Here is a 24,255-nt window from a genome sequence, read left to right on the forward strand (position 1 = left end):
GTAACCTGAAGCGTATGTAGCCCGAGGTACCACTGTACATATTTGTGGCCTCACCCCCTTGCTGCTTTCCTGGGGGGAGACACAAGGGCCTGTTCTAAAAGCTGTAGAGCGGAGAGCTATTCTGCAGGCTTCGCATATCTCCCACCATCTTCAAGTCAGCCAGTATCCCATGGCCACAGAGCATCGTTGTCTTTATTGGGCTGGTTTTTTGGAGATTCTCTCTCCCATTTCCCCTCCTTTAAAATTGCATTTGTGCAACCTTTGAGGTTTTGGCCATCCTGCTGATATCTCCACATAGTGCATGGTTTCTGTTTTGGCTACATCAAGCAATGGCACTCAGACTGTGAGCACTGGAAATTGAAGGATTGGGTTGTTATGCAGAGTGGCTGTAGCCTGCGACTCATAGCTGTTAACTTACAGATTTGAAAATAAGGGAACAACAGCCTCGAAAATAAGGGATTTTCTGGGCACAGGTATGTTCAACTTCTGATCCCTTCCGAGCCAAAGGCAGAAAGCCCAGCCAGCAGCCAAACGAAGCCTCATCAATAAGGGACAGCAGCGGGACATGGCGCTGGGATAAGGGACTGTCCCGCCAAATAAGGGACACTTGAGAGCTATGCTGTGACTCTCCCTTGTAAGAAACAAGGCAGGCAGATAGGGGCTGGCTGAAATTGGTGGGTCGTTGCCCCTAATGGACCAGCTTCCATTGCTCTATCTTCTGCATGAAACAGACTTTCAGATTTTTGAAGATGGCCATCATGCCTCCCCTTAATTTATTCTAAAACATGCTCGGCTCTTTCAACCATTCTTTATATTGGAGAGCTTATTATTGGAGAGCACATAGGAAGTTGTTGTTGTTGTTGTTGTTATCATCATCATCATCATCATCATCATCTTGTCTCTAGTCAGACCATTGTCCATTGAGCCCAGTATTGTCCCCATTATCTGCTTAATCGTTATTCTTTCCGTCCCCTACTGCAATTTTTTTGGGAAAAGCTGAAAGCTATTTGGAAAAGGAAGAGTTAAAGTGCTAGTACTTACCTAGAGAGGAAACACGGCCCATAGAGAAAGAGATGGCTAGAGCAGCCCTTCCCCAACCTTGTATCTTTGATTTTTGGACTCAACTCCCATCAAGACTCCGGTGATCAGAGACGATGGGAGCTGTAGTCCAAAAATACACAACTGGTATTGGCCACAATAGCAGCACAACAGGCCATCTAGACCTGGGGAGATTGCACAGCTATTCCATTTTAGCTTTTAAAAAATTGGAGTTTCTAAGCTTGAGAAGAGTTTAAACTGGACAAGGGAAAAATTACTGGTGGGATGTTTCATTCACAGTATGAGAGGCCTCATTTTAGAAAGTGAACAACACATGGTTCTTCCGCAGGGAATACTAATCACGGAAGCAGGCTGTGTTTCCAGATCTCTCACTGACTGTCATGGTCGCTCTCTGCACACAGTCCACTTTGCCACGTGTTAAAAATGTGGCCTTCAAAATTGAACAGATCTGGCCTGACCATTGTGGAATAAAGTGGAACTACAGTATTGCTACTAGCCACGATCTGGACCCTGCCCTTTTTTTGTGAATGCTACTGAAGATTGCATTATATCTGTCAGCAGCTGCATCAGGATGCCTGCTCATCTTCTGATCAACTTAAAGCATCTTTCTTTGGGTGGCAGGAAGGAAGTGACAAGACAAGATGACCTCCTCTACACTGGGAGAAACTTCTAGAAGCCAAGCAGAGGAGCCTGAAATAGGCAACACACACACACACACACACTGAGCAAACTGACACTTGCCATTTCTTTTTACAGAGCCATAGATTTGTGGCTGTCCAGGATCCTATCGAGGCCTTCCTCGTGGCCATATGGTCTGTTGTGCCTTAGCTGCAGAAATGGCCCTGATGGAACCTGTTCCCATGGAGGCTGTTTGCTTGCCTCGTAGAGGAAATGAAGTCCCGCTGGCCTCAGCCACTTAATGAACCTTTCCCATATCTAGCAAGTGCCCAGCAGATGGCCAAGCGAATAACTCGGGAGAGGCAATTCCAAAGTCTCTAATTTGATGACACCTTTCTTATTGATTTACTCTCTGTTTCTGCGCTCAAAGCCTTTACAGTACTCTTTTTAACAGTGCACATATTAAGATCTCAGCCACTGATGTGCTTGATCTCCTGCAGAAGGCTGTCATAGCTCTGAAAAATATGTTTGCAATGAAGAAGGAGCAGAAGCTCACATTTTCCCAGTAAGCCAGGGTGAGGAATTTCAGGCCTGGTGCTGAATGCAGGACTTCAAGGCCTTCCCAGATTAGTCCCAGGGAATTGTAGCTCTGTGAAGGGTACAGGAGTCTCCTAAGAACTGTGCACTGTTAACGAACCACAGCTCCCATAATTCTTTGAGGGAAAGCATGATTATTCAAAGTACTGTATTTTCTGGCGTATAAGACTACTTTTTAACCCAGGAAAAAGTCGGGGGTCGTATTATAGGCCAGCTACAGCAGCAGCTCCTGCAGCAACTCCCCACCAAAGGATAAAACGACAGCAAATTAAATCAGAAGACACCAAGCTCTCTAGATGAAGCAGAAATACACTTGAAAATTGGCCCCAGAAGCCCCTGGCCAATAGGAAGTGGAGCAGATTTCTGAGCCGGACTGGAGTCTGGTTTTTTAAATTTTTATTTGGTGTGCGTTGGAAGAGGGAGGGGTAGTCTTATACGGCGAGTATATCCCAAACTCTATATTTTAACTGGAAAAGTTGGGGGGTCGTCTTATACACCCAGTCGTCTTATACGCCGGAAAATACGGGTAGTGTTTGTTAGGAGAAATTTTCCTGAAAATGCTGAAGAATTTTCATCAGGATTCTTAGAAAGAAAATCCGCAAGTTGGCTGCAGAAATGTGGAGAATCGAATTAAAGTCTGGGGAAATGAGAAACGGAGAAAACTGAAATTAACAGATCTTCCCATCCTTAATCCACGATAACGTCATAAAATGTGTACACGAAAGGACTGCACACCCACTGGTACTTTGCAGCTACTCAGCCTTGCAGCCTGCAATGTAATTGCAGGACGACTTGATGCACGTGCAGAGGGCACCCGATATGGGAGACCCTGTGGTAGCGAATATCCAAGCAGGCTTGAGACCTGGGCATCTCCCTCTCGTTTTAGAAATCCGATAGTGAGAAACACTATCGGAGCAAGAGGCTCATTTGACCTTCAGTTGAGATGGTGGCAGATTGAGCAGGACGGGCCCAAGGGGGCAGTCAGTGAAGCGACTGGAAGGAGGTTAGGTCACAGGTCTCCAAACATCCATTCTCTCAGTTCTATAAATACATGGCTTGGTTACTCACTGCATAAGCCTTGGAAAAGGCCTCTTTATTGACACTTTGGCGTTCTCTGAAATCGCTTGTTGGAAAGCCTTTCAACTGGAATGTATCCAAAGATGGAGAGAGACAGAGGTCTGGGAACCCAAGCCCTGTGAGGAGCATTTGAAAAAGAAAAGCTGAGTGCGTTCAGTGGTATTGTTGAAGGAGGTATTGTTATTTACATTTATATTGCACCTTTCCTCCATGGAGGCATTTGTGGTTCTCCTCCCTCTTTGTTTTGTCCTTCCAACAACCCTGCGAGGTAGTTTAGGCTGAGAGACTGTGACAGGCCCAAGGTCACCGAGCGAGTTTCGTGGCTGAGTGTGGGGGCTTGTGAACCCCGGTCTTGCAAATCCTAGTTCACACCTGCATCTGACTCTCAGCATCTGGAATAATGGCAAGGTCCAGTTGTACCCAATAATTCAGCGGGGTGGTCTGTCCGTTGCAGGGGAAGCTCTGTGCTTTGTGATGGGCAGCAAAAGCCAACCCCCCTATTTTTTCCTAACTCCCCAAGGGACGGAGTCCCCTAAGTCAATTTGGGAGAGTCAAAATGACTTCAGGATTGCTCTCCTGAACTATTTCAGGCACGTGGTTTATATACTTATGTATGTGTTTGCCTTGTACATTTTTGAACATTTATTCTACATTTGAGACCTTAGATTTCTTTATAACAGCTATTAGCCCACTTCCAGTCAGGGAATTGTGGGAAAGGTATTGATCTTTGCACTGGGCCCCAAATATCTCCTCACTGGTTTTAAACAGCTAGTTGTGTTTTCTAAGAGCGGCGCTAGTGAGAACCCCAGGCGCCTGCCATGTTAATTTGATCAGGGGCAAGTTAAGCCCTGTCAGCGAGAGCGAGAGCTTGTCTCACACACAGCCTTCACTGGCTGCCCATGGAAGTCCTCCATCTTTGCATAGCTATATCGACACCCTGCCTTTGCAGCGCATCCCTCAAAGAACCCAAAGAGAGAACTGTTGTTAAGGTTATTGGGAACGATACTTCTGTGAGGGGCAAACTACAGTTCCCATTATTCTTTTTGTGGAGGTAGGGGGAGGAATGTTGTTTAAATATATGGTGTGTGTGTACAGCTGTAGTTAGCATATACATATTTCATGCACATTTCTGTACTGTCCCACATAGTAAGCAAGCTGCCTCAACCTGTACACACGAAACAGTACTTGCAGATGCCTTTGGGGGTTTTAATATCTCTCAGCAGCCCATCAAAACAATCAGAGAACTACTGCCTTGGGCATTGCCACTGTTCCAAAATAAAGGTGGCACCTTATCTGCCCTTCCTAGTACTTGTCATCCAAAAGGAAAACACGCACACACTAATTCAGCCTTCAGTTTGTTGTTTTTTATATCCAGTTGGTTTCTTTTCCCTTCCTCTTCCTTTGTGCATATGTTCTGGATGAGGCCCCAAGGTTTTAAAATCCCTTTCCTGGAAGCCAAGTGTCTTGTTTGCCTCTGTGGTCTTTTTTTCACAGCCAGGATTCCTTTTTGGTTTTTACGTTCAAGCCAAGACGTTTCGAAGGGTCAGATGCACTTAGGCTGTGTACATACTACTGTTTCTTCTGGCTCCAGTGAGCTCCCACTGCTGGCATGTGAAACTGAGGACACATAGCTTTAACCACAATCCATATGTATTGTCTAGCTTCTTGAGAAATGTATAGAATATTCGGGGAAACCCGGACGTATATCAACCCATGTCAGGAATGGAATGGGGGGGGGGATTTAAAAAAAAAACAGGTCAGAAATAAACAAAGCTCAATAACTTTTGTGTCTGGATTTTCACTTTCTGAAATATGGCAACCCAAATAAAGTATAAATACTAGGGGCTGTCCCCCTGTTAGTTTCACTCACAAGCCCTGTTGCCATTCTGCCTCACATTAAATCTCTAAAGCTTTTAGATCCCACCTCATGCAACCAGTAAGCTCACTTTCCACCTTCCCAACTCCATTTCTTCATTCACATCCACTATTGTGATCTGACACTACAAATCTTCCAATGGGGACTGCGTGATGACAGCCTTACATTTTTATGTATATAGGAAGATATGGAAAATATATTTAAGATCACTAATAAAACATATCATATGCACACAGTTCAATGTTGTTTTATTTATTGCCCTCCACAAATAGGATCTTTATGCTTAAACAGCAACAGTGCTTTTCGCATGGCACCTAAATGTGTATAATGAAGGCACCAGGCAAACCTTCCTGGGGAGAGGATTCCAAAAACAGGGAGCCACTGCAGAAAAGGCCTTTTCTTGTGTTGCTGCCATCAGGACTTCTCATGGAGGAGGCACACGAAGGAGGGCCTCAGATGATAATCTCAAGGTTTGGTTAGGTTCATATGGATTTACAAGCTTTAATGCTTTCAAATTTAATATTTATTTCGCAGTAATTTTTTAAACGCCAGCTTTCCAGTGCTGTGGTAGCTATTATCCTACTTTAATTAAGCTCACTTGGGTCAACATCTTGTAGTTCATTTCCTGCAGCCTGATCACAGTAATAACGTGGGGATGATATTTATTTAAGGTGAAAATGAGTCAACAGAGAGAACCTTCGTTAAGCCTAGAAAATCCACAGTAAACCTTTCGGATTTAGCTGCAACCTGCTATGTAATGGAAAGCAATGTTCCAAGTGTCCTTGCAGCCACTGGGCAGGTGAGCAACCAGGTCATGAGCGTAGCCGGGGGGGGGGCAGTTTTCCCCCCAATAAATAAAAATCAATAAAAATACGTGGCAAACTGAGGTTTGCCCCCCCCCTAGCAAAAATCCTGGCTACATCCATGGACCAGGTCCTGGGATCTCAAATTAACATGCATAGTTTTTCTTGGGGGGGAGGAGATGCATAAAAATGGAGGCTGGTCCATAAGGGTGAATGGAGGTCTGCTCTAGCAACCTAAGCATGCCCCCACCTGCCTGCTTTATTTATATCTGGCCCAAGGCTTGGCACCAGACATTGGATTCCTCTTTCTTGGTGTTGAGGTAACACAACTCTGTACAACACAACTAGGAGGAGGATGGGGACAAACTAGATTTAGTAGCCTCTGGGCCTGTCCATACCTCTGCTTAACGTAGATTGCCTCACGACTCCTTTAATTCTCCTTTGTCCATGTGTCGTTGTGGAATAATAAAAGAATGAAAATGAGTTTTATTCTTAGGGAAGGTATGGTGAGGATGACCATGCCTGCCTTAAGACCGATTCTGTGAACAAAGAGGTTCAAAGGAGCGCCAAGGAAGGGCCCCTTTGCAGAACTGTTTCTGCATGTTTTACAACCTGAGTTGTAAATGTCTTGCATCCTGAGATGCTGAGACAAAGCAGACGCTGGACTCACAAGGTTGACTCCCTAAGAGGCTCTTTTCCTGGCTAATGTTACAATTAAGCAAAGAATGTGTTAGAATTAGATTGTTAGCCTTGAATTTAGTGATGACCCGGCATAACAAGGAGAAATAGCAGATGATAGTTTAAGAACTAGTAAAGGTAAAGGGACCCCTGACCATTAGGTCCGGTTGTGGCCGACTCTGGGGTTGCGGCACTCATCTCGCTTTATTGGCCAAGGAAGCCAGCGTACAGCTTCCGGGTCATGTGGCCAGCATGACTAAGCCACTTCTGGCGAACCAGAGCAGCACACGGAAACGCCGTTTACCTTCCCACCGGAGTGGTACCTATTTATCTACTTGCACTCTGACGTGCTTTCAAACTGCAAGGTTGGCAGGAGCAAGGACCGAGCAATGGGAGCTCACCCCGTCGCGGGGATTCGATCCGCCGACCTTCTGATCGGCAAGTCCTAGGCTCTGTTGTTTAACCCACAGCACCACCCACGTCCCATAGAAAATGCATACTTGGGGTCAGTTTGACCTGCTAGTTTTATTTGCACAGAGGGGGTCGTTCTGAGAAGGGGAATGGATTAAAAAACAAAATGCATCCCTTTGCCTAAAACGGTCCTGTCCCGTAAAAATCAGATGTTGTTGTATTCTTATCACTTTAATCTCATCTCTATCACTATGTTAGTTTTGTTAATTGTAAGTGTTTAGTCAAACCCTACTAGTGAGTCCATTTCTTTACATTGATTCCGTAAATAAAGGTAAAGGGACCCCTGACCATTAGGTCCAGTTGTGGCCGACTCTGGGGTTGCGGCGCTCATCTCGCTTTATTGGCCGAGGGAGCCAGTGTACAGCTTCCGGGTCATGTGGTCAGCATGACTAGGCCGCTTCTGGCGAACCAGAGCAGCACACGGAAACGCCGTTTACCTTCCCGCCAGAGCGGTACCTATTTATCTACTTGCACTTTGACGTGCTTTCAAACTGCTAGGTTGGCAGGAGCAGGGACTGAGCAATGGGAGCTCACCCTGTCGCGGGGATTCAAACCGCCGACCTTCTGATTGGCAAGTCCTAGGCTCTGTGGTTTAACCCACAGCGCCACCCGCATCCCATAGTTAAGAACTAGTACTCTTCTTCAAATGCTTCATGAATATTATAAAACACACCCCCATTGTAAAAACTGCTAATTTGAATGGACATGGGATGTATGTTATTGCTGGGGGTACCAGTTTTACATGTTTAGGAGCAAACATGATGTAGGCGGATCGGGAAGCCTGTAAACTGCAATTTCTTAACCAATAGGAATTGTAGTAGGGATATTTGAACAGTCTTAGGGTATAAATTATCTGTGATGTGAACTGGAATGTGCAATCCCCTCTTTCCAGCATGAGCTGTGGGGGGTTCTTTGCCCACAGTACTGTGTCGACAACAATAAATCTCCTTCTGCTTGATCGTGGTGTAGACTCCTCCTTTCAAAGAGAAATTTGAATCCCTCTGGGAAAGATCCCTGGGTCAGATTTGTCGTTCTCCTCCATCTGCTGCTGTCCCACAGTTTTTTTCTGCCCTAAATCCAGAGATGTCTTATGCTTTGAAAATCCAAATAGGAAAAAAGCGACATTGATCGCATAGGGAATGTCCGGATAATAGGGAAGAGAAATCTGGAGGGCGGTGGACTTTGCGTTGGGAGGAAAACAGAGCTTTGAACATTTCTTTCCCACCAAATTTGATACAGGGAAAAAGAGGTCTGTTGTGCACCTCCTTAGTCCACAACTTCATGCCAGAGTGTCGTCCCTCCTAAATGACCAGAAGCGTTGTGTGTGCGCGCCTGTGTAATGATATGGGATTAAAGCATTAGTTGGCTAATTGCACTGATTAAAGCCTATAACTGCTTCCCACCCCTGGCAGAATGTTGTGAGGCAGGATGTGGTGGTGGAGGTGCTGGAAATCTCTCTAATGTAGAAGAAGGCCGTAACTCAGTGGCAGAACGTCCCCTATTCCATCCTTTACGTCTCCAGGTAGGGCTGAGACCTAGGCAAGCCACTGCCAGTCAGGGTGAATGAAACTGAGCAAGAGGAAACCTTTTCCAGACCCATGGGGACTAGAATCTTGAAAAGGTCTTAGGGCTGAATCCCTGGTGTTTCCCAGGTAAGCCTGGGAGAGACCCATGCGGGAGACAATGCCAGTGGTCTGACTGCATTAGGCACCTTCCTGTGGTAAATCAGTGTGTTCTGGGGGTAATTTGTATCATGCTACAGCCGTGGAGAATCTTTATTTGTATTTCCCCCCTCCTTTTGTCCAGTACAGGCAGCAGTGACCCTTACTGCATTGTGAAAATTGACAATGAAGCCATTATCAGGTAAGTGGTGAACATTAGAACACCCACTCCCCCCCTCCCTCTCTCCTTGCCCTGCAAATCAGAGGAAAGGGGCCAAAATCTGGACTTAATCCAAGCATACTTCTCATGAGTATTTCAGATTGTGTATGACAGGGGTAGGCAACCTAGGGCCCGGGGGCCGGATGTGGCCCAATCACCTTCTCAATCCGGCCCCTGGATGGTCCGGGAATCGGTGTGCTTTTACATGAGTAGAATGTGTGCTTTTATTTAAAATGCACCCCTGGGTTATTTGTGGGGCACAGGAATTCGTTCATTTTCCCCACCAAAATATAGTCCAGCCTGAGGGACTGTGGACCGGCCCATGGCTGAAAAAGGTTGCTGACCCCTTTTCCTTTTAAGCACCTGGTCCTTTTTATCTCTCCCTTCCTCCCACCAGGACAGCCACTGTGTGGAAAACACTATTTCCTTTCTGGGGCGAAGAATACGAAGTCCACCTCCCCCCCACCTTCCACTGCGTGTCATTCTATGTCATGGACGAAGATGCACTCAGGTATGACATCACTTCCTGCGGAGATGAGGCTCTTCCTCCTGGCTCTCCTTTTTAACGGCGCTGCATCTACGCAGCAAGTTATTGTGGACTCCATGCTTCTAGTGCCCACAAGCTTTGTGGAGCGTCTTCGCAACACCATCCTCATTGAAATGCCACACATACCCCTCATTTTACTCGCATTTACCCTTTAGGCAGAAATTTCAATACGTTCAAAATAAATATATGTGGAGGTGATAAATCTGGGAAACATAGTGCCTTGCACCTTAAAAGCTGCAGTGGTAAACATTTCTTAAGTTTTCTTTTCTGTAAATAAATAAATGAATAAATGTGCTACTGCTAAGCTTGGGTCTGCTGACACCTCCCTGTTGTGTGCGGCTGGTGCCATTTCTAAAAAAAAATTATATTTATATACTGTATCAGTATTTATTTAAAATAATAATCTTTTTTAGATACTTTTTTATTAGTTTTCAAGTACAATAATCAAATAAAAGCCTCATTATAACAATGCCAAATTATTATACAGTTACTAATCCCAATCATTCAGATGCCAAATTATATAATTTAGGTGGCCTCCCGCGTGCTAGAATTGATGGTTTGATGATTTACCCAGTACTTTATTTAAAATAATAATAATCAGAGCGGTTTACATCAATTGTACATAAAACCATGCAATAAAGACCATATTAAAAAAACCCCTTAAAAATAACTATTGTGGAAAGATGTATTCTTAATGGCCTGCATAAGCCTGATGGAATAGAAAAGCTTTCAGCATGTATTTGAAAGTCGAAACAGAAGGCGCCTGCTGAATCTGTACTGGGAGAATGTTCCACATTACTGAGTGGATGACAGTACAGTGGTACCTCGGGTTAAGTACTTAATTCATTCCGGAGGTCCATACTTAACCTGAAACTGTTCTTAACCTGAAGCACCACTTTAGCTAATGGGGCCTCCTGCTGCCGCCGTGCCGCCAGAGCACGATTTCTGTTCTTATCTTGAAGCAAAGTTCTTAACCTGAAGCACTATTTCTGGGTTAGCGGAGTCTGTAACCTGAAGCGTATGTAACCTGAAGCGTACGTAACCCGAGGTACCACTGTACAGCATCCCTGATAGATGGGCCGGCTGGCCAGACCTGGATATGTACCTTTTGCTACCTGAGGTGAAGGACAAGATTGTAACCCCCCACCCCGTAACACAAGATGGTATCCCACCCCCCTGTACAGAATCTGACCTGGTTGCCAATTGAAACATGAATATCACAAGATCTACCACTTTATGTGCGGGGTTCAGGGGAATGGCGGGTGGGCTGTTGCCACTCCCAGCATCCGCTGCCTGAAGCAGGCACATCACTCTGCCTGGGGCAAGGACCGGCTCCACACTCTTCCTCTTAGGAATTATGTGCAGGGAAGGAGAACCCTGACCCCAAGGCAGCCTCTTCCACTGCCAAGAAGTTCTTTTACCATTGGGAAATAACATTCTGGGGAAAGGTGTCTGTTCCTAGTGCTAAAAGGAAAAGGAGTAGCATTGGGAGAGGGTTTCTCAGACGGGTCGCCAGGAAAGGTTGTTGCATCAAATGTCTTCAGGTGGGTTTCAGTGTGAGACAATCTCCCTCTCTTGCCTCAAGTCCAATTTCAGTTCTAGTCCAGATCGGTAAAACCTGAAATGCCCCAGGCTTATACTCTCTGGTTTCTTGGATATCCCATTTACCTTACGTTTTTTGTTTTCCTTTCTTGTGCCAGCCGGGATGACGTCATCGGGAAGGTCTGTATCACCCAAAGCCTGTTGGCTGAGCACCCAAAAGGTGAGATTATTCCCTCTGTTGGGAGAGGTAAATAATTTTGAATGAGTAAATTGAACAAATTTGGTGCATGGTCCCTGCACCAAAAAGTCAATATCTGCAGATGGAGTAACTAAAGCAGGTGAACCTCCCATTTCTTTCCCATTTTCTTTACCTTCCCCCCTTATTCTTAGTAAACAAGGATGTTTGATGGATAACAAATTTGGCAATGAATTGTAACATCACATTCATTTTTTAAAAAAACAGTGTTTCTGGCCATACAAAGAGTGCCTTTAAACACATGGGACCAGTTACCTGAGCCTCGAGATGCATGTGAACTCTGCACAACCCAGTCTTGACTGTGCTGTGCAAACTCTCATACTGTAACTGCTGCTCATGATCAGCTATACAGCGAGGGGAGGAGAATGTGCAAATTAAATACAGATATGTAGATATTCCTGTTTTGCACAATTTATTCCAAACACAGACTGTAGGAGTGAGGGGATCCCCTAGCTAATATCCTCTGCTATTCATGCAGATTCCAGATTCAGCTGCTTCTCCCTCCAATTCATATAGGTCCCGTTTCTCTCGCTTTGTGTTATCCTTGTGGGTCTGAACCCAGAACAGGTTTGAGGGCAGCAGTCAAGAACTGGATCCCAGCTGAATCTCCTGCTCCCACCCACTTCCATCTCCTTATCTGTCTACCTTCCTAGACAGGAGCAAAAGAGAGGACGTGATCTGCTTGCTCAAGGATCAGGGGATGTCTTGGGAGGCCCAGTGACTCATCTTTGGGATGGAGGCGGAGAGAGAGATTGTGTCTGAGAAAAGAATCTTCCTCTCTTGACCTTTGGGGTAGTTTCTGCCCAGTAACTTAGATGCTTTTCCAAGATTTGGAGGTGATGGTTGCTTTCTTGGCCGTAGGCCTGGGTTCAGGGATCTCCTAGAGAACAAATCCCTGAGCTGGCTGTGTGAATAATGCAATGTTTTCATGTGATTTTGTGGGTCTGCTACGCAGGTTATTCATCTCTCAAGAAGACAGCAGGCCCAACATCTCACAGAGCACACTTGTAATGCCACAGTTCTTTGTGAGTTGCTCCACTATAGTTTATTATTATTATTATTGGTTGCAGGTATTCATATACCGTTTTTCATCAAATGAGATACATTTATGAGGAAATCAGACAACAGAATTAAACAGTGCAGTATATCAGCCTTTGACAGCCTAGTTTCCTCTAGAGTCTAGAGCAGAGGTAGGCAACCTAAGACCCGGGGGCCGGATGTGGCCCAATCGCCTTCTCAATCCGGCCCACGGACAGTCCAGTAATCAGTGTGTTTTTACATGAGTAGAATGTATCCTTTTATTTAAAATACATCTCTGGGTTATTTGTGGGGCATAGGAATTCATTCTGAGTTTTTTCTAAATATAGTCCAGCCCACCACATGGTCTGAGGGATGGCCCACGGCTGAGAAAGGTTGCTGACCCCTGGTCTAGAGGTTTTAGACTACAGGTCCCATTTTTGTTTTTGTTTTTTCTCATGGCATTTAGGTAAAAAAACAACAACAGATATTCTATGCATTGTGTTGTAGGCTGGCAATGAAGAATTGAATCCAATGCTTCTTTGATGAAAATAGGGACGTCATATTCCATCATCATCATTTTATTATTTAAACCCAACCCATCTGATTGGGTTGCCCCAACCAATCTGGGTAGCTTCCAACATCTATAAAAACAAAATAAAGCTTTAAAAATTAAAAAAGCTTCCCTATACAGGGCTGCCTTCGTATGTCTTCTAAAGGTTGTATAGTTACTTATCTCCTTGGCTCCGGGGCGGCGGGGGTTGTTGCATAACTCCATACCCTCCAACGTTTCTGTGATGAAAATAGGGGCATCCTGAGGAAAAGTGGGACATTCCAGGATCAAATCAGAAACCTGGACAGCTTCTGTGAATCCGGAACTGTCCCTGGAAAATAGGGACATTTGGAGGGTCTGCAATGCTAGCCCTACACAGAACAGACCAGTAAATTGGAGCAAGTGGTCCATTCATTTTGTGTGAAATTCCCTCCGTCTTGCATCACTGCAGCAGCTGCATTCTGTTCCTTGACAACATTGCATGACTGACTCTTCCCTGTCTGCAGCTAATGAGAGACTTCCTTTTTCTGCTGCATTTCTAGCTCTGAACTTTAAAATGCTGTGTCTGTGTGCTTTCGCTTTGGGGTTTTTTTCACTAGCACTTTCCCCCCATGAAAACATGCTCTTTACCGCTGAATTGGACCAAATGGCAATCCGCGAAAAATCTGAATTGAAGTTTGTTTTCTGACTTAGTGTTAAAAAGCAGGTTTTCCTGGGGAAGGTGCCAAAAGTGGCAAAAAAATAAAAGTGCTCAGGCACAGAGCTTTAAAGTGCCAACCTCTGCCTAGAAAGCGCAGGGCAAAAGGTAGGCGTGGATGATCCCACGCCTTTAGCCCATAACTCTTTCCTAGCATAGGCAAGACCCAGCACATTCACTGGCTTGTTCCAATAAATGGGATGGAAAAGATGAACAGGGTGACAACAGTGCCGGATTTATGTATAAGCTAAACAAGCTATAGATTAGGGCCCCTGGGCCCCCCAAAAAATTAAAGGGGGAAAAAACTGGATGTACATTTCCAAAATGTAAGATAAAAAATAAAATAAAACCACCATACAGCAACAGTGTTTTGTGTTGTGTAGGCTCCTATGATGTAAGTAATGGGCCCCGCCTTCTAGCCTGCTCCCTAAAATATCACTGGTTTGCTCATTTCTATATATAGGGTGCCTCCATTCTGCATGGACTGGTTGCATGGTGACATGTGCAAATGGCTTTAGATACCTATTAGGTCCATAAATTACCATATAGCGTATATTCAACACAAAAAACAGTGACAATTTGTTGTTGACAAAGGACAGCTGGCCATATAAAGGGCCCTGTTACCTTCAGTAGCTCATCAAACCTAAATCTGGCCCTGGACTAGGTGGCAAGAGGACTAAGAGCTAAGGAAGACTCCAGAGTCAGAATAAAATGTCAAAGAAGTTTTTAACAGTCTCCAGCTGTGTACACACTCCTGTTTAATCCACATCAGGATGCTCCCACTGCTGGTTTGGGAAGCGTTAAACACATAATGTTAGCCAATATCCATATCGGTCTTGTTGCTTCTTAGGAAATATATATATTTGCTTTGGTCAATAACTAGTAGAGTTCTCAGGAAATATTTTACACTGTATTTTTGTGTTGTGAACTAACCTGAGATCTATGGATGAAGGGCAGTATACAGCAATTTTTTTAAAAAAAAGTAGTATAAACACCGACAACTGGGAAACACTGGCCTGCGAGTGCTCCAAATGGAGAACAACCTTTACCAAAGATGTCATGGACTTTCAGGATGCTTGAACTCAGGGCAAAGGGGAGAAACGTGCTAAGAGGAAGGCACGCTTGGCAAACCCTCACTGTGACCAACTCCCACCCGGAAACCTATGTCCCCACTGTGGAAGGATGTGTGGATCTAGAATTGGCCCCCACAGTCACTTATGGACTCGCTGTTAAAACCATGTTCATGGAAGACAATCTTACTCAACTACAAGTGATCGCCAGAGAAGAAGACAGATTTTTAAAAGTAAAAAATAAAATACTGTTTTGTGGTGTGGTTTTCGACAAATCAGCTTCAACCGGAACTGAGAAAAACAATCTATCTGTGCTTCCAGCTGGTAATGCGCACTCAGCCTTCATGACCCTTGTGGTCCTTTTCCAGCTCTATGATTCCGTGATCTTCTTTGACCCTGTGCCATCCCTGTGAGGGTAGGGCACGGTTGCCCCTGAGTTGAAAATCTTGTGCTTCCTTCTCCCTGTCTCTGTTCCCAGGCTATAATGGCTGGCTGAACCTCACTGAAATTGACCCAGACGAGGAAGTTCAGGGGGAAATCCATCTCCAGATTGAGATCGTTGACAGCGGAGCCGTGAGAAAGCTGCGCTGCACTGTGTTTGATGCCAGGTAAGGCTGTGCTGTGCCAGAGACAAGGTTGCAGGGCAAGGGTTTGCAACCTCCCCTCCCCTGTGACCTTATGCCATCCAGCCCTCTGTCTGATTTTAAGATGTTTCCACAAGCTGTAAAGCCAGACCCTTTGGCTAGAGCAATCTGCCCCTCTTCCCCCACAAAGACTCCTCAGAACTGCAGCTTACCCCTCACAGAACTACAGTTTTCAGTATCCTTAACAAACTACAATTCCCAGGATTCATAAATTCATTCATTTATGCTTTTCAAGTTTATACATTTCACTAATTTTACAATCGTTTTGACATTTCAAAACTTGACTTCCTTCCCCCTCTTTCTGCGGTTCCTTAAATTTATTTTCAATACCTTCCACATATCCAGATTAACGTAATTTGCTCATTTATTCATTTACTTTAAATATATACTCTGGTCAAACTGCAGGTTATTACAATAATCCTGCCAGCGTTCTTATCTGTTTACAATTTACCTGTAAATATTCAATAAACCATTTCCATTCTTTGCTTAAAAGTTTGTTATCTTGATTTCTTATTCTTCTGGTAAGTTTAGCCATTTCTGTATATTCCATAAATTTTTGTATCCATTCCTCCCTTGCTGGGACTTCTGCTTACTGCCATTTTGGGGCGAGTAACATCCTTGCCACTCTAGTCACATACCTGAATAAGTTTCTATACAGTTTTGGTAGTTCTGCCCCTATAATTCCCAAAAGAAAAGCTTCTGGGTTGTTGTCTTTTACAAATGTTATATTAAACATCATTTTCAATTCATTACGTATCAGTTCATTACATACCCCACCCATCTGGCTGGGGGAAACCCAGCCAGATGGGCGGGGTATAAATAAACAAATTATTATTATTAAATTATTATTTCCCAGTAAGCTTTAACCTTACTACAAGGCCACCACATATGATAAAAAGAAACTTATTTCTCTTTACATCCCAGGATTCCTTGTTGGAGCTCATGTGCTTTGAATGTGTGGTGTTTGCACAATCTGAATCAGGCCATCAGCCCTTGCAACTCAGTCTTGCCTGCAGCAGCCTTCTTGGGTTTCTGTCCTGGCTCCCAGGTCTACTCAGAGATACTGGAGATTGGAGATGGGGCCTTCTAGATGCAGAGCATGCACTCTGCCACTGAGCTACTCTGCGTGGAGTCTGTCCCTCCCCCCCCCCCCCCCAGGATCAAGCCAAGCCCTTTGTCAGGGAACATTCTGAGCCCTCTCTAATTGCAAGAGCCCTTAATCATGGGGGATTGGCTGACCGAAGGAATGAGCTGTACCGTTCCTTTAAGAAGAACAGAGGGAACACAGGGCGGTAATGCTGGGTCAGATAGACAGCCCTTCCAGCTTATTAATAAAAATTATTAATGATTTCGGTGAATAGCACTTGTGAAAGTGCTTCCCATAAATTTTCTTGCTCTAGAGCTGGCACAGTACAGCAGCTAAGAGACTGAGCCCTCACAGGGATTTTATTTGTCAATTTTTTTTGACTACATTTTATTTTAGTCAATTTTTTGTTGGCAATATATTTTATATTACAAATTTCCCATATAATACATAATCGTTTTTTCTTTTATCAACTTCCCATCCCATTTTTCATCGTTTTTTTTATTCTTCCCCTTTGCTGCACCCTATCTTTCTTCTTTTATATCATAACCACAATACAATAATCTCTCATTCTTTCTGTTGCTCGTAGTTCGAATCACGCTCACAAATTCATCATGCTATAATATTTCTTCAAACAATCTGGAAAAGGCTTCCATTCCGCCTTAAAGCAATCATCGTTCTCTAATTTTAGCTGTTAGCTTTGCAGATTTAGCCTAGCCCATTGCTTATCCATTCTTCTTTGGTGGGAACTACTACTTCTTTTCATTTCTGTGCAAAAAGAATCCTAGCTGCATACATAAACAACCTAACCATCTTTTTGGGGGACTTCCGTCCTTATAATCCCTAGATACGTTAGTCGATTTTTAAAAAGTCTATATCCCACCTTTGCTCAAAGGGGCTCAAGGCGTCGTGCGTGGCTCTCCCTCTCTCCCTGTTGCCCTCACAACAACCCTGTGGGGTAAGCTAAGCTGAGAAACTGTGACTAAACCAAGGTTACCCAGTGAGCATCATTACCGAGTAGTGATTTGAATTCTTCCAGGCAGCTTTTGACAAACGAGCCTCTCTCTCCTGGCCTCAATCCCCTTCCCTGTTTGTAAAATGGGGAATAATGCTGATGTACCTTACAGGGTTGTTTTTGCTTTTATTTAAATTTGCCTTCTGCCAGGTCAGACCCGTGGTTCTAGCTAAGACCCATCTAGCTCAGATTGTCCATTCATTGACTGCTAGCAGCTGTCCAGGATCCCCAGCTGGGGAATGAATCGGGGATCTTCTTCATGCAAAGCTCTCCTGTAATAGAAATGCTGAACCCACTTTGACCATTTGCATTAAAAATCAGAGGGGGCGGGCAGGGAAATCAACCCAACATAATTGCATAGCTGGTATGAAACAGCGCAAGGAGGATTCATGGTTTTGTGGTGGGCACAGCAAAGATGAGACGGAAGGCAAAGTTCAGGCTTGTGAGGGTGTAGCAGGGAATGCCTGATCATTGCTGCTGTGCAAGCGGAGGATCTGGCGATGTGAGTCAGAGATGCGTTTTTATAAAGCAATAAACTTTCCCAATTTTCCTTTCTTTACTGTCTCGCGGTATCCACCAGTTCTCTGCTGGAAATAATCCTTTCATTAAAATGAAAAACATTGAATGAGAGAAAAACATTGAATGTTCAAAAGGAAGCCTGTGCAGAGTGATGCTGTGTTTGAACGCTGGGCCCCTGGAAGAGGGTGCAAAGCCATATGCTAAGGGCTAGTGGGGGTGTTGTTGTTGTTTAGTCGTTTAGTCATGTCTAACTCTTCATGACCCCATGGACCAGAGCACGCCAGGCACTCCTGTCTTCCACTGCCTCCCGCAGTTTGGTCAGACTCATGTTTGTTGCTTCGAGAACACTGTCCAACCATCTCGTCCTCTGTCGTCCCCTTCTCCTTGTGCCCTCCATCTTTCCCAACATCAGGATCTTTTCCAGGGAGTCTTCTCTTCTCCTGAGGTGGCCAAAGTATTGGAGCCTCAGCTTCACGATCTGTCCTTCCAGTAAGCACTCAGGGCTGATTTCCTTCAGAATGGAGAGGTTTGTTCTTCTTGCAGTCCATGGGACTCTCGAGAGTCTCCTCCAGCACTATAATTCAAAAGCATCAATTCTTTGGCGATCAGCCTTCTTTATGGTCCAGTTCTCACTTCCATACATCACTGCTGGGAAAGTGGGGGTGTTAAGGGATGGTAATACTACAGAATAATGTTAGAAAACAGCAACACAAGCCCTTTGACAGAAAGAGAAAACGAGGGGAGCAATTTAGGGGAGCCATGGCAGCGTGACAGAGATTGTGATGCCATGTGACTTTTACTTTTTTGTTCATTCTTTGTTTACGTGCTTTCTTCCGAGCCTCAGATCTAAAAGTGCCCAAATTTGCTCATTCTTCAGTTTGCTGTATAGCCTTCTCTGTTTCTCTTATGTAAAGCTATGTAACTGAGGTTGCGAATAAGGTTACGAGTAATAGGCCGAACCAAGGCATTTTGCAGAAGGAAATTGCAACCCCACCCTCAAATAAAGGCAGGCTGTGTACACACCATATATTTAAAGCACCCCCCCCTCGCAAAAAAATCTCAGAATGGTAGTTTGCTGGGAATTTCAGAGGTGAACTACAGTTCCCAGAGTTCTATTATTTGGGGTGCAAAATGTGCTTTAAATGCACCTGTCAGTTTGGGTTTCTATGTTCCTGAGTTTTTCAGTCTTGTCTTCAGTTTGCAACATTTCCACGTCAGTCTGTGGAATGTTTTTTTCCAAGTCCTCACAAAAAAATCGTAAGCATTTTAATGCACATTCCTTCTAATATACACATGTATGGATTTTGCCTAATACACCCATATTTTTTGCAAGCCGTGTCCAATGAACAGCCCAGGAAGTGTGCCTGGGTTAATTAACACTTCACATATGCGGATTCCAGGGGATGAACAGTGGCCAACCCCCATCTTGAACGCACATGAGTCTAGCTGTTCACCTAAAGGAGGGTTGCTATACAGTATTTCAAAAAGTGAAAATCCACACACAAAGTTTGTTGAGATTTTTCTTGGAGGGTAAAGTCGTTCAACTTTTATTTTTGCAAGGGGCAAAGTTGTTCAGCTTTTTTTTTTTTTTTTTTGCAAAATCTCCCCCCCCAAATTGGAGTTTTTGAGCTATTTTTAAGGAATTTTGCCAAAAAAAACCCACCACTTCTTTTTCCTTTTTTTACTCTCCCTCTCTTTTAATTTTTTATTAACAATTTCAGCATAACAAATTATAAAAACATCATCTTCATTATTCCCCCCTTTCCTCCCCCCCCAACAAACCCTCCCCCCCCCAAGACTTCCCTCAGCTCCTCTCTCTGATTTCTCAACCTATGTTAACCTCTGCATATTGGTATATAACACCAGTATAGATAGCAAAAATATATAAAACTGGGTCAAACATATGTTGGAAATGTAAAGAAAAGGAAGGGACCTTTTACCATATGTGGTGGGAATGTAGAGAAATTTTAAAAAATTGGGAAATGATATACAATGAGATGAAGAAAATGTTTAAAATGACATTTGTAAAAAAACCAGAAGCATTTTTGTTAGGGATTGTAGGACAAGACCTGCCAAGGAAAAATGTATGCTACAACAGTGGCAAGAGTCTTGATTGCGCAAGGATGGAAGAATGAGGAAACCCCAACAAAAGAACAGTGGCAAGATAAATTGATGAACTATGCAGAACTGGCAAAATTGACATGCAAATTGCGAGGCAAGGACAACTGTTACTTTAAAGAAGATTGGGAGCCTTTTTCAAATTATCTAAAAAGACAACAAAATGAACTGGACTCCTTGGCAGGTTTTGAATAAACATACACAAATTTATTGAGGGTTAATATAGTAGATATATAATATAAGGATGTATACAATTTTACAAAAAAACCACCACTTCTGATGTGGGTTGCCCTGGACATTTTAACCAATTTTTGGAAATTCCACCTAGGAGCTATTTCTGACAGATGAATTCCAGATGTGTCCGGGAAAATCCCAGACATATGGCAGCCCTGCTTAACGTACCAGTTCTAATCAAATCCTAACATTTATTAAACCCCAAGCATTTAGCACCTGCAGATCTATAACAATATTCTCTCTCTCTCTCTCTTTTCTTTCCTTCACAGAGATTTGGCTCGGAAAGACAGAAACGGAGCCTCTGATCCCTTCGTCAGAGTCCGCTATAATGGCAAGACACAGGAAACTTTGGTGAGCTCCAGCTGTAAGGAAAACAAGGTGCCGATGTGGGGGTGGGGATAGGGGAAGCGCTACATAAGGCATTTAAGGGCAGGTGCATGCCATGCACAGAAAGTATGTTGCTTTCCCCCACAAAGAGCCACGGGAACTGTAGTTTAAGGCCTTGTTGGGAATGACAGCACTCTGTAAGGGTGAAACTACTGTTCCTAGAGTGGGGAGCTGTGAGCTTTAAATGTGTGGTCTGAGTCTGCGCTCTGGAGAGGCAGCCAGTGCGCCTGCCAGATATATCCCACTATCGTATTTGTTTCCCAGCCTTAAGTCCAGATGGGCAGGGTACAAATACAGTGGTACCTCTGGTTACAAACTTATTTCGTTCCGAAGGTCCGTTCTTAACTTGAAACCGTTCTTAACCTGAGGTACCACTTTAGCTATTGGGGCCTCCTGCTGCCACCATCACGCAATTTCTGTTCTCATCCTGAGGTAAAGTTCTTAACCCGAGGTACTACTCCGGGTTAGCAGAGTCTGTAACCTGAAGTGTTTGTAACCCGAGGTACCACTGTAATAAAATTATTATGATGATCATTGTATATTAAGTCCTGTACAAGCCTAGGCGAGTGGGGCCCAAAACAGCAGAATGTCCCAGTGTGAAGCGTTCTAGTTCAGGATACTCCTTTTCATTCCTCCTCCCAACTGGCTTTCCATTCCCTGTTCACTCGGTGTATGAGTCCCCGTTTGACTCTTTTTCTCGTACCACTTTTATTAGCTCCCCCCTCCCTCCGCAAAAGAAAGATATTTGGTACTTTGGCAAATTTGGGGAATTGCGGGTCCCTCTCTTTGGCTACATAAAGACCAGGCCTCAAAATAATGGAGGTCATTTTTAGCACACACAAATGGAAACTCTGCCCCAAACATTGCAGGTGTATGCGTCTCGGGAAGAACCTTCACAGCTCTCTTTTTTCAGGAAGGGGATGGTCCAAAATGAGGCTCCAGCTGGTCAAGTGAGAGAGTGAACGGGCATGTGTCTCTCTCTCTAATCCTTTTTTTTCTAGCCACTTCATTCCATCCAGTGTTAAGAGTTTGGGTGGGTCAGTCTGGATGACATCCTTGGCTCCCCAGCAGGCTCTTCCTCCTCCTCCTCCTCCTCCTCCTGTTCTCACCAGCATCTTTTAAAGAATTTGCTTTCGGGAGGAAGAATTTGCTTCCTTTATTGGCTTTGCCTGTTGTCCAGGTGATCAAAAAATCTTGCTACCCAAGGTGGAACGAGACCTTTGAGTTCGACCTGGACGAGTCGGCTGTGGAGAAGCTCTGCGTCATCGAAGTCTGGGATTGGGATCTCGTCAGCAGGAACGATTTTCTGGGGAAGGTGAGCAGTGGGGAAGGAGGGCTTGGAAGAAGACACATTTAAACGTTCTCCTAGCAAGGGGGCTGTCCTGTTCAAAGGCTGATCTCTTCGGTTTTCTGCCTTTGCATTCTGTGTACTTTTTTTTAAAGGAATTCCCGCTTTCAGGAGGCTGGGGGAATAAACATTTTAAAATCAAATACGATTGCAGCAAGCATAGAGATATGGAAAAGGCTGGAGTGACGGGCAGATGGGAAAGATGGTCCTACATTTGGCGTGCCTCTTATACACTGCCCTGTGCAATTGGAGGGCAGGTTATAAATGCTTCTCGTATATAAAAATAAATGGGAAAAGCTGCCGCTCAGGGAATGTGGCTCTCAACAGAGAAGAGCACTGTCCACTCACAACACTGAATTATGGGGGTGCTCAGAAGTGTGGCTGAGCCCAGTTTTTAATATATATTGTTAACCAATAGGTCTTTCTCATTCCCTGCTCCCAGGCCTGTACAGAGTTGGGGGTAGTCAGGTACACTTATCCCAGGCCTCAGAGGGCTAAGCCGGCTGGTGGGCCGGTCCTGCCAGTTTATAACTTTATTCTAACAAAATTCCTGCCCTGAGCCTCAGACATGCTGTTCACGGGCGTACCTGCTCCTATCGGGTTATGTTTTTTGGAAATGGGAGGTGCTGTGGAGACATGGGGAAGCCTTGCTTCAGATGGGAGTAAGCACCACTTTCTTTTCCTTTCCTTTTGTAGGTAGTATTCAATGTCCAAGGGCTACAGGCGGTCCAACAAGAGGAAGGGTGGTTTATGCTTCGACCGGACAAATCAAAGCCGAGACGGGATGAGTGAGTCTCTGTTTTTCAAAAGGGAGCTTCACTTGTTTGCCCCTAAGTCAACCTGTGAAGGATTTTGCTGCTGCCACAGTCCTGCTAGAGTGTTTAAGGAACACAGGTGGCGCTGTGGTCTAAACCACTGAGCCTCTTGGGCTTGCTGATCAGAAGGTCGGCAGCTCGAATCCCTGTGAGGGGGTGGGCTGCCATTTCTCTGTCCCAGCTCCTGCCAACCTAGCAGTTCAAAAGCATGCCAGTGCAAGTAGATAAATAGGTACCGCTGCAGTGGGAAGGCAAACGGCGTTTTCGTGTGCTGCTCTGGTTTCCGTCACGGTGTTCTGTTGCGCCAGAAGTGGTTTAGTCACGCTGCCTACATGACCTGAACAGCTGTCCGTGGACAAACGCTGGCTCCCTCAGCTTGAAAGCAAGATGAGCGCTGCAACCCCATAGTCGCCTTTGACTGGACTTAACCGTCCAGGGGTCCTTTACCTTTAGAGTGTTTGCCTTACTTATCTTAATAGACTTGTTACCGACAAAATAGTTTCTCCTTGGAGCCAGGGGCATAAAAATCTCTTCTGCCCAGGGGCGGCGGCAGACGTCATTTATTTATTCCTTTCGTAAAATTTACGTCCCGCTTGACTGCATAGAAAAAACTCAGAGCGGTTTCATAAATTCAGCCCTGCATCCTAGCATTACCCAGTCATTGCTGTTCCGCTATAAAGCTGGAGAAGGAAAAGACTTGAGAGGGGATACGAGAGCCGTGGTCAAATATTGGATGGAGAAGCTTGTTTTCTCCCGCTCCCGAGGGCAGGACCCAAACCAACGGCTTCAAAGGGTGAGAAAGGAGAGCCTGGGTAAACATTAGGAATAACTTTGTGGTTGTATGAACTGGGGCATCAGACTCCCCTTCGCTGAAGGTTTTTAAACAGAGCTTGGGTGGCCATCTTCATGGATTCTTTATCCGCCATTCTTGCATTGTGGGGGGTTGGACTTAGAGGACCCTGGGAGTCCCTTCAAAACAGAACCTAAAGACTCCTACAAAATTACAAGGGCCTGTAGCTCATGTCCTATCTGAAGAGGGCTGAGGAGCCTGTGGCTCTCCAGTCGTCCTTGCTGGCTGGGAGTGATGGGAGTTGCAGTTGGGTAGCATCACTCCTGAAGGATTCTGTGGTCCATGGTAGGACCATGTAGTTAGTTTGCATCAATCACATTGCACCTTTCCCCTTCCTTTCCAGGGGCAACCTGGGCTCCCTGCACCTCCAGCTGCAGCTTCGGGATGAGACGGTGCTTCCGTCCATCCACTACCAGCCTCTGGTTCAGCTTCTGTGTCAGGAAGTTAAAGCAGGTGCCCAGGTGAGATCCATCGCTTTTGGCGGGCAGACTATTGAACT

The 24,255-nt window shown here is 44.8% G+C and overlaps 1 protein-coding gene and 1 long non-coding RNA gene across 6 annotated transcripts in view; both read left to right on the forward strand.

Moving 5' to 3' along the window:
• RASA4B (RAS p21 protein activator 4B) overlaps window positions 1-24,255 on the forward strand; it is a 50,818-nt gene that overhangs the window by 14,743 nt on the left and 11,820 nt on the right. Inside the window, exons 1-9 of one of the 5 annotated variants that reach the window (XM_082201226.1) lie at window positions 8,310-8,831; window positions 8,986-9,042; window positions 9,458-9,571; window positions 11,308-11,369; window positions 15,221-15,350; window positions 20,626-20,734; window positions 21,924-22,058; window positions 22,788-22,879; window positions 24,100-24,217. In XM_082201226.1, coding sequence (XP_082057352.1) covers window positions 9,552-9,571; window positions 11,308-11,369; window positions 15,221-15,350; window positions 20,626-20,734; window positions 21,924-22,058; window positions 22,788-22,879; window positions 24,100-24,217 — 666 coding nt within the window. In that variant the 5' untranslated portion in view covers window positions 8,310-8,831; window positions 8,986-9,042; window positions 9,458-9,551. Of the gene's footprint in view, window positions 1-8,309; window positions 8,832-8,985; window positions 9,043-9,457; window positions 9,572-11,307; window positions 11,370-15,218; window positions 15,351-20,625; window positions 20,735-21,923; window positions 22,059-22,787; window positions 22,880-24,099; window positions 24,218-24,255 lie in introns of those variants that run through there. The other 4 variants (XM_082201223.1, XM_082201225.1, XM_082201224.1 and 1 more) reach the window with 4 other exon arrangements.
• Window positions 1,551-3,277, forward strand: LOC309520001. The gene is made up of 2 exons (XR_014214125.1): window positions 1,551-2,434; window positions 2,818-3,277. It is a non-coding gene; the product is annotated as an uncharacterized lncRNA (long non-coding RNA).

Source organism: Podarcis vaucheri (genome assembly GCF_965113315.1).
Source record: "Podarcis vaucheri genome assembly, chromosome: 15".
NCBI lineage: Eukaryota > Metazoa > Chordata > Lepidosauria > Squamata > Lacertidae > Podarcis > Podarcis vaucheri.